Genomic DNA, 16,327 nt, shown 5'->3' with positions numbered 1-16,327 from the left:
GTATTGCAACATTGTAGCACATTCCTAATAAGTATATTGTTCTGTTGAAAAACAGCAGGCTTAGTGGCCAGATCACTAGGTGAAAAAGAAAACCAATGCAGCCATCACATATAAGAATTTGTAAGCTACAGTATAATAAATGTTTGCTTTTGGATTCAATACTGTTTTGAATGAAAGACGACATTTGAAAGTGTGAAATCAATTCCTAAAACCTTTGTGGAGCTGCAGTAACATCAGCAAAGACTTCAGCAGTGTTTTGACTCCACCCAAAGTCTTCATGAAGCTCTAATTTTATGTAATTGTAACAATTTTCTGATATCTGTTGTTATGACATGTTTTATTTCTTAATCTAGGATTACGGTGCTTTGAGAGATATTGTCGTCAATGCAAATCCCGCCCTGCCTCCACTTTCCCTGCTGATCCTGCACAGTCTGCTGTGTGAACGCTACCAGGTGCTATCAGCAGTTCACACGCATTCTTCTGTCACCAACATCCCAGAACCTCTACTGAAATGCTTTGGGGATCAAGTGAATAAAAAGTATCGACAGGAATATCAGCTTGGCTTCACTCTTATTTGGAAAGATGGTAAGCTGTGACAAGCTACAGGACTCATGTAATTCATGTAGAGCAAAGAAAGCTTGGAGCTTAAAATCAGAAATCGTGTCGCGCTCCGCTACCAATTGCAAAAATTATGAGTGAATAAATAACGAATAAATGAAAGTCCAGCATAAAAAAGAAAATAATTTTTATATTTATATATATATATATATATATATATAAACAATAGCACTGCAGTTATATTGCTACTGCAATCATGTCCTTAGTGAGTCCGTGCCTTTAATACTTCTTCTATTGCTGTAATACGGAACAATAACCGTGCAGTTCACCAAGCTTAAAAAACATTGTGCACCTTCACCAGTTGTGCTCTCACCTGATGTATTTGACCAAACCATTAAGTGAGGTCATGAAAAGCTTATGTGCCTTTAATTGGACTTAGTGGTAAATGGATAGGATTAGCCCTATATCCCTGGGATGGATGGATGGAGTGTTTCCTCTTCTCATCAGGGGATCCCCTCGCTTCCTTATGAATTTTCCTGGAGCTGAGTGGATGGATGGGAATATCCCTCTTCCCATTAGGGGTCTCCTTGCTTCCTTAGGGAATTTTCTCCATAGGTGTATTACCCGTGAAATGTAATAAAAGATATAGTGCCTTATCCCCTTTAAAACAAATTTATTTAAATAAAAGTAGTGCACTCACATGTATTTCAAGTTAAAACCGCATTGAAATCTAAAATTTTAATCTACAGTAAGATTTTCCTATATTGCTGAAACTTTGTGTATGTTGCTTTAAAAGTTGTGATGTCAGAGCCCCTCCCAATAATGAATAAATGAAAGTCCAGCATAAAAAAAACAGATATATATATATATATATGTATATATATATGTTACTTAGTCCGGCTGAAAAAAAGACAAAAGACCATCCAGTTCAACCATAGAAAAAAAAAAAAGTTGTAATCCTATACCCACAGTTTGTTTGTTTTTTTTTTTTGTTTTTTGTTTTTTTAATTTAAATATTTATTAAATTTTTCATGTTAATACAAAAACCCAAAAAGGGAAATAATTCTCATACAAATAAACATTTATAACATTTCTACCTTTCCTTTACTAAAAACTCTTTTCTTTCCCATCCCACTACCCCCCCTTCCCGCCCCTCTTCCCCCCTCCTCCCCCTCTGCAGACTCTAGCCCATTCTAATCTCTTGAGGCTTATTAATTTTTTGTTAACATCCTAGTTCATATTTTCCTATATTTCTCTTTCAATCCTGCTCTTTCCCACTTTTCCCATCTCCTGAAATAAATTCTCATCCTATCTTCCTGCATATGATATGATCTTTCCATTCTACCTATCTGGTTTACTCTATTAATCCAGTCTACCTCCTTCGGTACCTCAGCTTTCCGCCAAAACTTGGGTATCAACCCCTTCGCCGCATTCAAGAAGTACCAAATACCTGAATCTTTATATTTATTTACAGATGTCTCCACATTGTGTAGGAGGCACGTCGTTGAGTCTAACCCTATGTCTATTTCAGTTATTTCTTCAATCAACTTGACTATTATTTTCCAAAAAGCCTGGATTTTCGGACATTCCCACCATATGTGAAACACCGTGCCTATCTCTCCACATCCTCTCCAGCACATATTTGAATTTTCCCCATTCATCTTGTGCTCTACACTCGGTGTAATGTGCCATCTTGTCACACACTTATAATTAACCTCAACCTCTCTCATACTAACATTATCGTGTATCAATCTAAACATCTTTCTCTGTCTATCTTCATAAAACCCAACTCCCATATCTCTTTCCCATTTTGTCATGAAAATTAACTTTGTGTTTGTGTCTAATTCTGTGAGTATTCTATACACTTTTGAAATACTGTGCTTCCCATCCCTTCGTGTCTCTAACAACCTTTCAAACATATTCCACTCCTGTTTTATTCTCAAGGGTTTCAGTAGATTTCCAATAAAACTTTTCAATTGATGATATTTCCACTCATCTATTCTAATAAAAATGTCTCCCTTCTTCTCTTTTAACTCTTTAAGTGATCTCAATTCCCCCTCCACCAAAACATCTCTCAGTTGGGTATCCTCCTTTCTAAACCATCTCCCTGATATCTTATTCTTTCCCGGGGGAAAGTACTCAGTATTTGTGAGAGGCATTAATATTGAATTAAATTCCCATTTCATATTTTTGTGTAAATTATCCCATACCCTAAAAACATTTAAAGTGTAAATACTTGTGCTTTCTTTAATTCCCCTGAACTGTGGTGGAACCCATATCATCTGACTCAATCTAATGCCACTAAGATCATTTTCAATTGTTACCCAACTTTTCCCCTTATGGTTAAATGTCCAGTCATATATTCTTGCTAAAACCACTGCTTTATAGTATCTCTTGACATCTGGTAGACCCAATCCCCCTTTCTCTTTAGTCCTACTCAATGTTTCATATGCTATTCTAGGTTTTTTATTCTTCCATATGTATCTTGTTAACATTTTTTTCATTATCTTAAAGAAGGCTTCTGGAATTTTAATTGGTACCATTTGAAATCTATACAGTATTTTAGGCATAATTACCATTTTAACTAAGTTTATACGTCCTATCCAGGATGGATTTCCTCCTTCTAGTCTTTTTAAATCTTCCCTGATCTCATTTATCAAAGAGATATAATTTAATCTATACAAATGCTTAGATGAGGCAGTGAGTTTTATTCCTAGGTATTTTATCTCTTTTTCTCTCCATATAAAGGGGAATTCTTTTTGTAGTTTTTCTTTTTCATTCTTTGATATATTAATATTCAGGATCTCTGTTTTCGTTGGATTAATTTTTAAATTTGATAGTTCACCGTACTCCTTCAGAATCTTCATTATATTTGGGAGAGTTATTCGGGGATTCCCCACGTAGAACAATAAGTCGTCCGCAAAGGCCGCTACTCTATGTTCTATGGATTCTATCTGAATTCCCTTTACCGATCCACTATTTCTTATTATTGACAACAGAGGTTCGAGTGACAATACATATAGCAGAGGGGACAGAGGACAGCCCTGTCTTGTACCATTAGACATTCCAATGGGTTCTGATCTCTCCCCATTTACCGTAATGATTGCGGTAGGCTCCCTATATAATTTACTTATCCACTCTCGCATTCTATCACCTATCCCCAGCACTTTTAAGTTATCCATCATAAAGCCCCAGTCCACTCTATCAAATGCCTTCTCTGCATCAATTGACAAGAGCACCACCGGGGCTTTCCCTCTTCTACTTTTCTGAATAAGCATCAGGGTTCTCAAGCCGTTATCTCTACCTTCTCTCCCCGGTACAAAGCCCACCTGGTCTCCATGGATCCATTCAGGCATCAGATCTCTCAACCTGTTTGCTAACACCTTTGCATACAGTTTAGTGTCTGTGTTCAATAATGAGATAGGTCTATAGCTGGAGCACTGAGATGGGTCTTTTCCCTTCTTGTGAATAAGTACTACATGGGCCTGTAGGGATTCTCTCCTCACTTCCATCCCACCTCCCAGAGCATTCATATATTTCTCCAGCTTGGGTAACAGTACTTCACTAAATTTCTTATAGTACTTAACTGTATAGCCATCCGGGCCTGGACTTTTTCCCCCTCCTGTGCTTCTTAATGCTATTTTAATTTCTTCCTGGGAAATTTCTGCGTCTAGGGAGTTCAACTGTGCTTCACTTAGTTTTGGTAATCCCGCATTTTTTAAGTATGTCATCTTTTTTTCATTAATTCCCTCTTGGGCTTCTTTTAGAGGGCCTTGGGGGCTAATATTATATAACTTTTTGTAATACTCCGTAAACACTTTAATAATCTCTTTGTTTGAGTGGACCAACTCCCCCTTTGAACTTTTTATCTTTTCTATATAGTTCCTATTTTTCTTTTTATTCAAAGCTCTCATTAGATATCTTCCTGGTCTGTCTCCCCATCTATATCTCTCGTTCAAAACCCTGTTGTATACTCTTCTCTTCTCCTCATCCATCAACCTCTCTAGCTCCTCTTTTTTATCCATTAACTTCTGTCTCGTATCTTTTGTTATTTTCTTCTTATGGATCTGCTCCAAGTCCAATATTTCTTTTAAGAGCCCACTGACCCTCTCTCTTCTTTCCTTTTTCTTCCTTGCTCCTGCCGCAATCAAGATTCCTCTTATGAATACCTTGTGACTTTCCCAGACTGTAGCTACCGATACTTCCTCTGTTTCGTTCTCCTTAAAGTATGCCTTAATCTCTTTCTTGATTTTCTGAACTACATCCTCATCCAGAAGAAGAACCTCATTTAACCTCCACCCTAATCCTCCAGTCCACCTTCTTCCCCATCCCATCTTCATCACGACCGGAGCATGATCCGAGAACGTCCTTGTCTCTATGTCAATTTTTACCAGATGATCTATAAGTTGATGGTCTATTAAGATGTAATCTAATCTCGAGTATATCTCATGTGTATTAGAGAAGAAGGTATAGTCTCTGTCTTTCATATGCGTTATTCTCCAAGTATCCACTAGTTGGTATTCATGCATCACTTTTTTCAGAGCTCTCAGAGACCTACTCCCCTCTCTTTGCACGGAAGAGGTATTATCCTTTTGTGTGTCCATACAGAAATTTAGGTCTCCAGCTACTATCAAGCGCCCTTTTTTAAATTCCATTAATTTTTTCAACAGACCCTTCATATACATCTCCGAGTTTTTATTGGGGCAGTATATATTGGCTAAAGTACACTCAATCCCCTGAAGTCTACCTTTTAAGAATAAAAACCTCCCCTCCGGGTCGGTTCTTCTATCCTCCAGCTCAAATCTCATATTATTTGCCAAACCTATTGCAACCCCTTTTGCTCTTTTAATTGGAGAATCTGCATAGTACCATGTTGGATAGTATTTGGATTTCAATTTCACATTTGCCTCTATCTCAAAATGCGTCTCCTGTAAAAATACCACTGACGTAGCCCTATGATGTAACTCATTAAACAACCTAAATCTCTTCCCTGGACAACTCAGCCCGTTCACATTATAGGTTATAAACTGTATTTCTTCCATCATTCCCAATTAACTCCATCTCTCTTCCAGATTGCCTCTTCCTCTTTATCCCTTCTGTCATGCAGAGTATTGACCCAATACCTCCTCCCCTCCCTCCCTCCCTCCCAACTCCCCCCCCCCTCCCCCCTCCCTCCCTCCCCCCCCCCCCCCCACCACCCCTCCCACCCTCTCTTCTTTTTCCCCTACCCGTTTTTAGGCCTATAAACTGCCTACAAATCATTTGTGGATCTATTTCCACCATTGATTTAAAATTTGGGGCGTCAGCTCCGCCTATGTACGGCTCACCTCTCCTCCAACCCCCCCGATTCCCTCTCTCTATCGTCTAGACTCAACAAGAGTCTTTACTCTTTACCTCCCTCCCTTAACCGGAGCCTCCAAGCGGGTCTCAACATCCGGAGGGGGAAGACCAGGGGCGAGAGGGGGAAGCAAGAGAGAAAAAAAAAAAATAAATTAAAAAAAAATCATTTTCTACTTAATTCTCCCTCTCCTCCCTCCCCAACCCCGAGGCCTCCCTCACCCCGACCTGCTGCCAGTCCTCTTTTCTTATAACATTTGTGTTTCCTTTGTCTTCTTTTTCTTCTTCCCACCAAGCTATCTCCATTCTTTGCAAGTCCAGTCTTTCACAGAAATCTCTTAATTCATCCGGAAATCTCAGATACGCTGTGACCCCATTTTTCCAGCCAATTAGAAATGCTGAGGTACCCCATCTATACTGCACATTCTGTTTTCTCATTTGCTCCAACAGGGGTTTCAGGGATCTCCTTCTCCTTAGGGTCTCTACTGTTAAGTCCGCATAGATTTGGATAGTAAAGTCTACAAACTTAATTAATGATCTTCCCTTGATCTTCTTCCAAATCTCGTCTTTGACCCCAAAATTTTGGAACTGGACAATTATGTCCCTCGGTCTTTCCTTCTCAGTAGCCCGTTTGAACTTTCCTACCCTAAACTCTCCGTCCAAACCGATCCCGTCAGAATCCGGTTTATCTCTTATGGAGTTTAGGATTTTTTTAACTAGTTCATATAGTATTTCCCCTTTAGCAGTCTCTGGGATTCCTCGTATTCTAAGATTACACCTTCTTTCTTTATTTTCTTGAACTTCCATCCTAAAGATCATCTTTTTCTGGTTATTTTCTAATTGGCTTATTTTTTCCTTTAAATTATCTATATTCTGGGCCTGGATTTTAACTTTCTCCTCCGTTTCTTCCATTCTTGATAGAAGGTGTCCTAAATCATTTCGGATAGCTGTCATTTCATGTTTTATTGTTTTTTCCAGATTTTGAAACATTTCTGCCATCTCCTTCTTATTTGGTATTTGTAGTTCACCTTCAGATTCTTTTTTTTCCCGAGCCCTCCACTATTTGTTGGCTACCGCTGCTATTCATGCCCCATGATAATCTAGGGCTATTTCCTGAACTAATGTCCATTTCCCCCTTTGCACCTTGGGCCCTTTCTGGCGTAGTATTTCCATATGATGTAAATTTCTTTATTGTTCCTGTTTGGGCCCCTTTGGGCCCTGCTCCCTTGGGACCTTTGTTCTTCATATCCTCTATATATCTTGATAGCCTTGCAATTTTTCCTATATCCTTTACTCTCCTAGGACACCTGGGCCTCCTTTCTTCTTCTCTTCTAACCCCTGGGAATCCTCCCCTCTTTCACCCCTTGGTCGCCTATGTCCCTCAGGGGTTCACCATGCAATAAGCCCCCAACAGCTTTCACTCACCCTTCCCTTCTCAGGACGGTGATTCCAGGCTTGTGTGGAGGGCCTTCACTGCTGGTCAGTCCTGGGGGGGATTCCTCGGGGTATCTGATACTTTATTTCTTTCTTTCCACCTCCTTTCTCTCTCCTTGGGGATCGTCTCAGGGAAGAAGAATAGATCTCCTGATATTTATGGGTCTCCCTGACCCAGGATCAAACAGCCGGCCAGGGGGTACAGGCAGCTATAAGCCGGCAGCACCTTGTCGTGTCAGAGCGCCAACCAGCCTCCTCTTTCCCTCCAAGGTCCTCCTCAGTTGGGCCCTTTCTCCTACCAGCTTCACTCCTCCACTGGCCGCACGGATTTCCAGTCCTGTAGCGCAGGGGGAGCCGACATGTCACTGCCGCTCTGACAGGGAACCGGCCGGCGTCTCTGCCTCCCAGTAATGCCTTGCGGCGAGCAGCGTGCTCACACCGCCCTGCTTCGTCTCCCCGGCAACCCGACAGCTGCACTGGAGTCTCCGCAGCGAGTTCACCTTCCGGAGGTCCGTGCCCGCTCTCCTCTCCCTTCCCCGCGCCAGTCTCTCCCCGCTTGGAGCCCTCCTCAGGCAGGTAGGGCTTCACTCCATGAGGGTCTCGGGAGGGTCAGTTTTGGAGGTTGTCGGAGAGCACTCACATCGTGCTCTCCGTCGCCGCCATGTTTAGGCTCCACCCTCAGGTCCCAGATGCTGTCCTATACCCACAGTTGATCCAGAGGGTGGCAATAAAAAAACCAGCAAAGCACGATCCAATTTGCACCTGCTGGGAAAAAAATTCCTTCCTGATCCCCCGAGATGGAATCAACTGGATCAACTTTACCTATAAATGTTAGTATCCAGTTATATTCTGTGTATCTAAGAAATAATCCAGGCCTTTTTTAAAGCAATCCACTGAGCTGGCCAGAACCAACTCTGGAGGGAGTCTATTCCACATTTTCACAGCTCTCACTGTGAAGAAACCTTTCCATATTTGGAGATTAAATTTCTTTTCCTCCAGACGTAAAGAGTGCCCCCTTGTCCTCTGTGTTGACCTCAGGGTGAATAACTCTACTCCGAGTTCACTATATGAACCACTGATGTATTTATACATGTTGATCATATTCCCCCTTAATCTCCTCTTCTCAAGAGAGAATAAATTCAGTTCCTCTAATCCAGGGGTCTGCAACCTTTAAGACATAAAGAGCCACTTGGACCCGTTTCCGAAGGGAAAAAAAAGACTGGGAGCCGCAAAACCATTGCAACATTTAAAACAAATCCAACACTGCATATATTGTTTCTTACCTTAATGCTATATACAGGATCATGCAGTTAGCTGTCAATCTGAAGAAAAAAAAGAACTTTTTCACTTAACAATGTAAAATATATTTTTGCACATTAATAGCTAATTAAAATATTTAATTTATCTGGTTAATGGGATTTTTTCTCCTGAACCTCAGTGCACAGTGTCTGCACATCAGGGCTGTAAGACGTCACCTTCATTTTCACACAGGCTTGCAAGCTGTCATCTGTGAGGCGTGATCGATGTTTGTTTTTAATATAGTTCATGTTGGAGAAGACCTGCTCACATACATATGTGGAGCCGAAGACCGACAGCACTCCAAATGCATACTTTTTATTTTGAGAGCCACATTTTTAAAACTGAAAATACATCCCCCATATAGTAATTCATCCCCCATATAGTAATTCATCCCCCCCATAGTAATTCATCCCCCCCATAGTAATTCATCCCCCCTATAGTAATTCATCCCCCCTATAGTAATTCATCCCCCCTATAGTAATTCATCCCCCCTATAGTAATTCATCCCCCCTATAGTAATTCATCCCCCATAGTAATTCATCCCCCATATAGTAATTCATCCCCCACATAGTAATTCATCCCCCATAGTAATTCATCCCCCCTATAGTAATTCATCCCCCATAGTACTATTCCCCCCCAAGTAGTAAGCCAAGTCCCCCCTGTGTCAATTCACTTACCTTTGCTCCGCGCGTTCCTCTCGCCGTGTTCCCGCGCCGTTCCGGTCTTCAGGGCGGACTGTGAGAGGAGAGGAGTTCATCACGCTGCCCCGCCTACATCCTGGCTGCCCCGCCTACATCCTGACAGCCAATGTTCCACACTCCGCGGGCCGGATTAAAAGGTCCGCCGGGCCGCTGCAGAGTCCTGACTTTTGAGGCGGCCGCCCGAGAGGAGGGAGGGGAGCGGGCGCCCGGCACACAGAAGAGCCGCATGTGGCTCGCGATACGCGGGTTGCCGACCACTGAAACACTATTGCCTGTCACGTGGTGGGCAGTGTGCTCTGGAGCCGCAGCAAAGATGAAAAAGAGCCACATGCGGCTCTGGAGCCGCGGGTTGCCGACACCCGCTCTAATCTTTCCTCATAGCTGATCTCCTCCATGCCTCTTATCAGTTTGGTTGCCTTTTTCTGTACTTTCTCAAGTTCCCCAATGTTCTTTTTGTGAATTGGTGCCCAAAACTGAACAGTTCAGTTCTAAAACCTGCTATATATGACCTCAGAGCACTTTGGTTAGTGTATACAGCCATGAGACTCAGAAGCAAATCAACTATAGCATGCTTTTAACAAAAAATGGTGTATATATGAGATCTGGTTTGTAATGTGCTTGCCTTGAATATAAAATAATGCAACACATGCCAATTTAAAAGCACATAGAAAGTGCAGACTGCTTCAGAAGATTCAATTTTAGATTTAAATACTCTGTAAAGATCTTTTTAAACTGCTTCACTTAAGGAAGGAACAAAAGGAAAAAAAAGCTTGTGTACACAAGTCTTTTCATTGAAGGTAAAGCCCTCTTTAACTGAACATGTCAGTTTGGCAATTACCTGTCACAGGTGCTGGACACCATCATTGCACAACTCTTGGGAGTGGTATGGTATGCATATTGTTATACAGACCAGTTCACATAAAGTGACGATCATGGAGGCGACTCTAGTGAGTTTTATAGTAACTGATATGATCGGTTGCATTTAGGGTTTTGAGTGCTTGTACACTTTTACAATTGTTAGATTTGAGCAGGGACCTTTGTAATACCCTTCTTTTTAACCCACTGCTTATTCCTAGGATTGTAACAGATGGAGGCCAAAATTTTATTTGCACTAGTAGTTGTTTTGAGGCGTGCGTGTGTAAACGTTCACAGTGAAAAATAAAAAGTGAATCTCTGTTTGAAATATAGCAACTGTTATTGTTGAGCTGCATGTCCTGTAAGCTTTCTGTATGTGCCACTGGTTTTGGGAAAAAAGTTAGTGAGTACTGCAGTCAAAGCATACATTGATGTCCTTTTTTTTTTTTTTCTTTTTTTTTTCTCTGAATGCAGTCCTGCATTAAATTTTGAGTTAGAAATCAGGACACACAAAACTGAGCAAGTTACTAATATTTTATCTAGTGCTTGTATCCAGACCTTTGCAGGCTATTGAAATGCCCTTGCTGGAGGACTATGATGAGGTTGCTCACATTAAGTTTAAGGCTGGCCATACATTATACAATTTTCTTGAGATTTTTGCTTTAGATTTACCAAAAACCATATAATATGAGGTCAAACCTAAACAGCACTTTCAATTGTGTCCAATTAAGCAGGCCCTAGTACTACATAGTTGAAGGTAAATCTAAAGGAAATTGGACAGAAAATTGTATAGTGTATGTCCAGCCTTAGTCCTCATGCACACTGGACGTTTCCACTGTTGCTGTTTTTGGCTTTTGCCGTTTTTTTTTCTACAGCTAGTAAACCCCCCCAGCATGTTAGCACACACAGACTGTAATCAACGTTTGTTGGCTGGATAAAAAACCCAGGACTAGTGGGTTTCTAGAGGAGTTTTTAGCTGTAAAAACACAGTAAAATGCGGAAAACCTGCGTTTTTGGACATAAAAAAAAAAACCACAAGTGCAGAATAACGGCGCAAAACGCTAATGCAAAAACGCTAAAAAATTCACGTTTTAACGTGACTTTATTACAGCTACTATAACCAGTGTTATCAAAATGTCCAGTTTGCATGAGGACTCATACTTGGAGCTTCAGCAATGAAAAATAGTATTCCATAAAAATTTAATCTTCTGAAGCAGTCTGCACTTTCTATGTGCTTTTAAATTGGCATGTGTTGCATTATTTTATATTCAAGGCAAGCACATTACAAACCAGATCTCATATATACACCATTTTTTGTTAAAAGCATGCTATAGTTGATTTGCTTCTGAGTCTCATGGCTGTATACACTAACCAAAGTGTTCTGAGGTCATATATAGCAGGTTTTAGAACTGAACTGTTCAGTTTCCGCAGCGCTCTACATATATATTGTACATTCACATCAGTCCCTAACTCTCTAGGGTCGTACAATCTACAGTATATAGATTCATAGATCCCCTGCTGATCAGAGCAGCTTTCATTCCATGTGGTATTGGCCTTAATTGTTGAAGAAAATAACCATAGATGACAAAAGTATAAACAAAAATTGTTTCTTGCTTAAAAATGGACATAAGCAGAATGGACCTAAATGAATGATTTGTGTCTACATCTGCTCAGATCGGTCTAAAACGAAAAAAAAAATGGACCTGAACGGACACAGATTTAGGCAGATGTAAACAGATTATAAATAATAAATCATTATTCGTGATATAAATATATGTGGATGAAGCGCTGTGAATGGCGCAGTAAAAAGAAAATAATTTTGACTGTGAAAGTCTTAAAACAAGGAGTGTTCATAGAATGGTGAAAGCGTGACACATTCGAGTCAGCATACAGTGTTGAAAACAGGTCCTGTTGTGCAGATGGTGTCAACTTATTTCAATTGATATTCTGTGTGGTTTTATCCATGCGGGAGATTAATAAAAATGCGCATTCACCAGATGCACATAAAGCGCAGTTTGTTGTAGGGTGTACTACAACCGGGAATCAGCAGGAAGCCCCCTTTAAACAGACCAGACAGTGTGTGATAGGATCCCTCCTCTGGGCATGAGACTTCTCTGCAACCACAAATCCACAGGGGTCCTGGGATCATTAGCTTTTGTTCTCTGTAGAAACAGATGATTGTTTCACCATGTCCAAAAAAGGCAGAGACATAAGTTTACATCAGTTTTCATGCATGCTGCAATGACTTTTAAACATGTTGCAGATTCCTGTGCAGAAAAAAAAATCTGCATGTGATACTGGTGTTGTGGTGTGAACAGGGCACATAGAGAACAATTGATTTTGTTGTACCCTTGCAGAATGCGTGCAGAAAAACTGACGTCTCTAGACTATGGTGTGAACGAGGTCTAACTCTTTTTGGAAATACCTTTAAAATGGAACTAAACCCACCAATTTAACCATTTTTCAAAACGGTTGCATTGAATTATGACTGTTTGGGTACTTTCACACAAGCGTCATCAGTTCAGTCATGTTTTTTTATAAAAAAAAAACAGATTCAGGTTACATCAGATTGCAGTTCTGTTAAGCTCAATCTACATCCCTTTTTGCATCCCTATTTTTAGTTGTTGAAGAAACTAATCATAAGTGCCTCTTAGATTGTAAGTTCCAAGGAGCCCTCTTGTATTGAACTGTATTGCTGCTGTATTGTCTCCCGTTATATTTAAAGCGTTGCGCAACCTGTTGGCGCTATATAAATCCTGTATAATAATAATAGGTGACAAAAGTATAAAGAAAAATGAGGTTTCTTGCCTAAAAACAGTCATAAATGGAATGGAGAACATCTTGGACAAGATCCATCCAAACCAGGGTTGGAAACTGCGGCCCTCTAGGTGTTGTGGAATTCTGTGTCCTTGAGTCATTGTAAGACTGATCCTCGCATGGCTCCCAGAGGCTTGATGGGACTTTTAGCTCCACAACAGCCATGCCACAGTAGGCCCACCAGTGTTTTAAACAAAACAGGACACATCCATGTTCTGTTAAAAAAAAAAAAAAAAAAAAAAGGTGCAGCTGAGCATGGTAGCCAGTTGGCTTCTAACTTCAGCTTTTTCAATTAAGCTTTGACAATAAAACCTGGAAGCTGATTGGTGTTTGTGCAGAGCTGCACCATATTTTGCACTCTCCGGTTTTAGTAAATCAACCCCACGTTGTGGTTCACTGAACACCTTTCCAATGAAAGGGCCCTTACAATTGCTAGTGTGCTTATGTTCTCAACCGAACTGCCATGAAATGGCTGGTGTCATAGCTGTATTACTTTCGCATAAGGTATGACATGCATTACCTCTATACATGACCATTCCCATCAAAGTATTACTATGGCCTAGAGATAATGCAGAGAAAGGTAAAATACTGTAGTTAAAATGAAAAAAAAACTTCCTTCGGCATAATATGGTGTCATAGCTGATAAAAAGTGCCGCACCGTGGCAACTGCAGGTCAGATAAGAGAGGATAAAATGACATCTTACTTGGCTGTAAAGGATAGAAGGGATAATTTCTGCTTTAAGTTCAGAAATAAATAAGCAACAAAATTACTTTGTACATCATGGATTCTGATTAGTTATTAGGAGTCACTTGTACTTAATTTGTTGTGTTGCCAAGTAATTGCTTCCATTCTTATTTCCGATCTTCCACTGCACAACTAGGTGTGGGTGATAGCTGCTGCTGAGTTTTGATTGAAATTACAAAATTTTATCTAGATGTGGAATGATTTTGCTTAGCATAGTTGCATTCTAAATTTGTGTTATTTTTTTTTTTGTAGTGCCTAAACCACAGATGAAATTCAACATTCAAAATATGTGTCCTATTGAAGGTGAAGGAAACATAGCCCGTTTCCTGTTCTCCCTCTTAGGCAACTCTTATAGTGCTGTTACAGCCACACTAATTGACAGCTGGGTGGACACCGCCATCTTCCAACTCAGAGAAGGCAGCAGTAAGGAGAAAGCAGCTGTTTTGCGAGCCTTGAATTCTGCACTAGGCAAGGCTCCCTGGCTGGTGGGAAATGAACTGACCATTGCAGACATCGTCAGTTGGTGCGCCATTCAACAGTCTGGTAACTCGACGGCAATTCCAGCAAATGTGGAGAAGTGGATGAAGTCCTGTGAAAACCTCACATCCTTCCATTCAGTGCTAAACTTATTAAAGTAACGGTCTTAACAAAAGCTTTGTGGATGAGCACCGTGAGTTAGAGCAGGTCCCTAAAAAAAAAAAAAAAAAAAAAAAAAAAACATGCAAGCAGTTATTAATTGGTAATATTCTATGGAGATCCTTCCTAAGAGCATGTCACCTTTTTAAAGGCACCCTGAAAATGGCCGTTTTATACAAAAATGGTTCAGCGGAAAAAGAATAAAATAATTTTACACCTTTTTGTTTTGTTTTTTGTCTACTTTCAATGAACTATTAATACGAATAAGAGGGTTGTTAAAAAATGTACTCTGGGAGGGATAAAAAAAACTATTTCAGGCAGCATGTGAAAATGCAGGGAGATTTTAATGTTCTCCATTAAAATGTGTCAAATACAGAAGGTCCACTCAGTTCACATTCATGTGAATGCCATATTATTCCTTGCAGTATAAGTGTAGCCAGAATGTCTTTGCAGCTGAAGGAGCACTTTAGCCTGTAACACCAGGCTGACACTCCAGATCAAGGTAATGTGAACTGCATCAGTCAGGTGCAGAAAACCTCGAAAATCTGAGCTGGTGGCTCAAAAACAGCCGCTCTAGATGAAGACTTGGGATTCTGAATCAACGATGGCAAAAAGACCTTCAAGGTTGTCAAAGACCGACTCTGCCCAACACAGTACTCAGATGTGGTTAGAGCACCTGCTACAGTAATAGGGCAGAAACAGTTCAGAGTGCACATGGGGGAGTCTGGATGTGGGGAGGCCTTGGTCCTGCCCAACGAAGCTGCAGGAGAGTTCAATATTACACTGTACTACAACACTAGGGATCTCAGATACTAGATCAGTGTTTAACCTTTTTCTCTGTCAAGGCAGCCTTTAAAATTCTGCACAATCTTGAGACAACCCGTTCTAAAATGTAAAAAACTAAACTCATAGTTTTACATAATTCAGCAACATCTACAAATGTAGGTCACCCAACTTTAAAGAAGATTATTCTTCCAAAGCCAATACATCTTTGCACTCTGGTACGGACTAGTATTGCAATGTTTCTTTCACTCATTCAGCTAATGTGACCCCAGTGCTGGCGGAGAGGGGCAGGGAAGGGGCAAACAAGGATGCTGGGCAGGCGCCCGACATCCTCCTTATCAACCAATGATATCATTGGTTGTTGGGATGCCATCAGCTGGAAGGTTTTAATGGTGTACAAAGAAAGCCTGTGGCTTTGTGCAACTAAAAGGGAGGCTTGATCCATCCACTGGCTTATGTACAATATTTTGGCAATTTTTAGAGCAAGGCACCCTGGTTGAATAAAAACACAAAAAACCTGTACTAGATTACAGGCGTTGGTGCCTTTGGGGACTGCCAGATAAATGCCCCCAAAACCACACAGAGAACATGGGCTGAGACCACCTAGGACATCAGAATTGGTCTCTCTTTGTCTTTGGAAAGACACGTAGCATTGCATGGAAGTAAACTAGGCCTGAAATGAAGCAAGGCCTTGAGTACTTACAAACCCAGCCAGCTGGTGCTGATATGGGCTTCAGATACCTGAAAATGACAAGGCAATGAGACCAGAGAGTTACATGATGCTTTCTGTTAGGTTAAATAGCAGGAAAGAATGCGTACTGTACTCCCCCTAGTGAATGATGTCCGTGCTCAGCCTTAAAGTGGTTACATATATCCAGTGAAGTGACTGGCATCAGGTGACACACAGGGATAAAAAAAAAACAAAAAACCACCCACCGACATAAATTGTACATGTTTATCTGTCCTGTCTTCTGTATAGCTGTTCAAAGTCCAGAATTTAAAAAGCTGTTTGAGAAATCAGAAAAAATGGGGAGCTGAAATTACACACTGGATAGCTCAGTGAGGAGAGCTCTGAGAGCTGATTGGATGGAAGGGACACACACTCCTTCACACAGTACACTGCAACAGAGCTGAGGCTGTCTGTGTGCTGGAGCTCCCTCCC

At 40.8% G+C, this 16,327-nt stretch overlaps 1 protein-coding gene across 2 annotated transcripts in view; it reads left to right on the top strand.

Annotated features, from left to right (window-relative positions):
• The window catches only part of AIMP2 (aminoacyl tRNA synthetase complex interacting multifunctional protein 2), a 29,733-nt gene extending 15,131 nt beyond the window's left edge, over window positions 1-14,602 (top strand). For both annotated transcript variants that reach the window (XM_089682759.1, XM_089682760.1), the window contains 2 exons: window positions 354-585; window positions 13,999-14,602. In XM_089682759.1, coding sequence (XP_089538885.1) covers window positions 354-585; window positions 13,999-14,384 — 618 coding nt within the window. In that variant the 3' untranslated portion in view covers window positions 14,385-14,602. The remainder of the gene's footprint in view (window positions 1-353; window positions 586-13,998) is intronic.
• Window positions 14,603-16,327: the final 1,725 nt, after the last annotated feature.

Source organism: Staurois parvus, unplaced genomic scaffold, assembly GCF_062004578.1.
Source record: "Staurois parvus isolate SC_StPar_1 unplaced genomic scaffold, SC_StPar_1.0 ptg000297l, whole genome shotgun sequence".
Taxonomy (NCBI): domain Eukaryota; kingdom Metazoa; phylum Chordata; class Amphibia; order Anura; family Ranidae; genus Staurois; species Staurois parvus.
The sequence above is the reverse complement of the archived record's forward strand: the minus strand, read 5'-3'. Positions and strand labels throughout refer to the sequence as shown.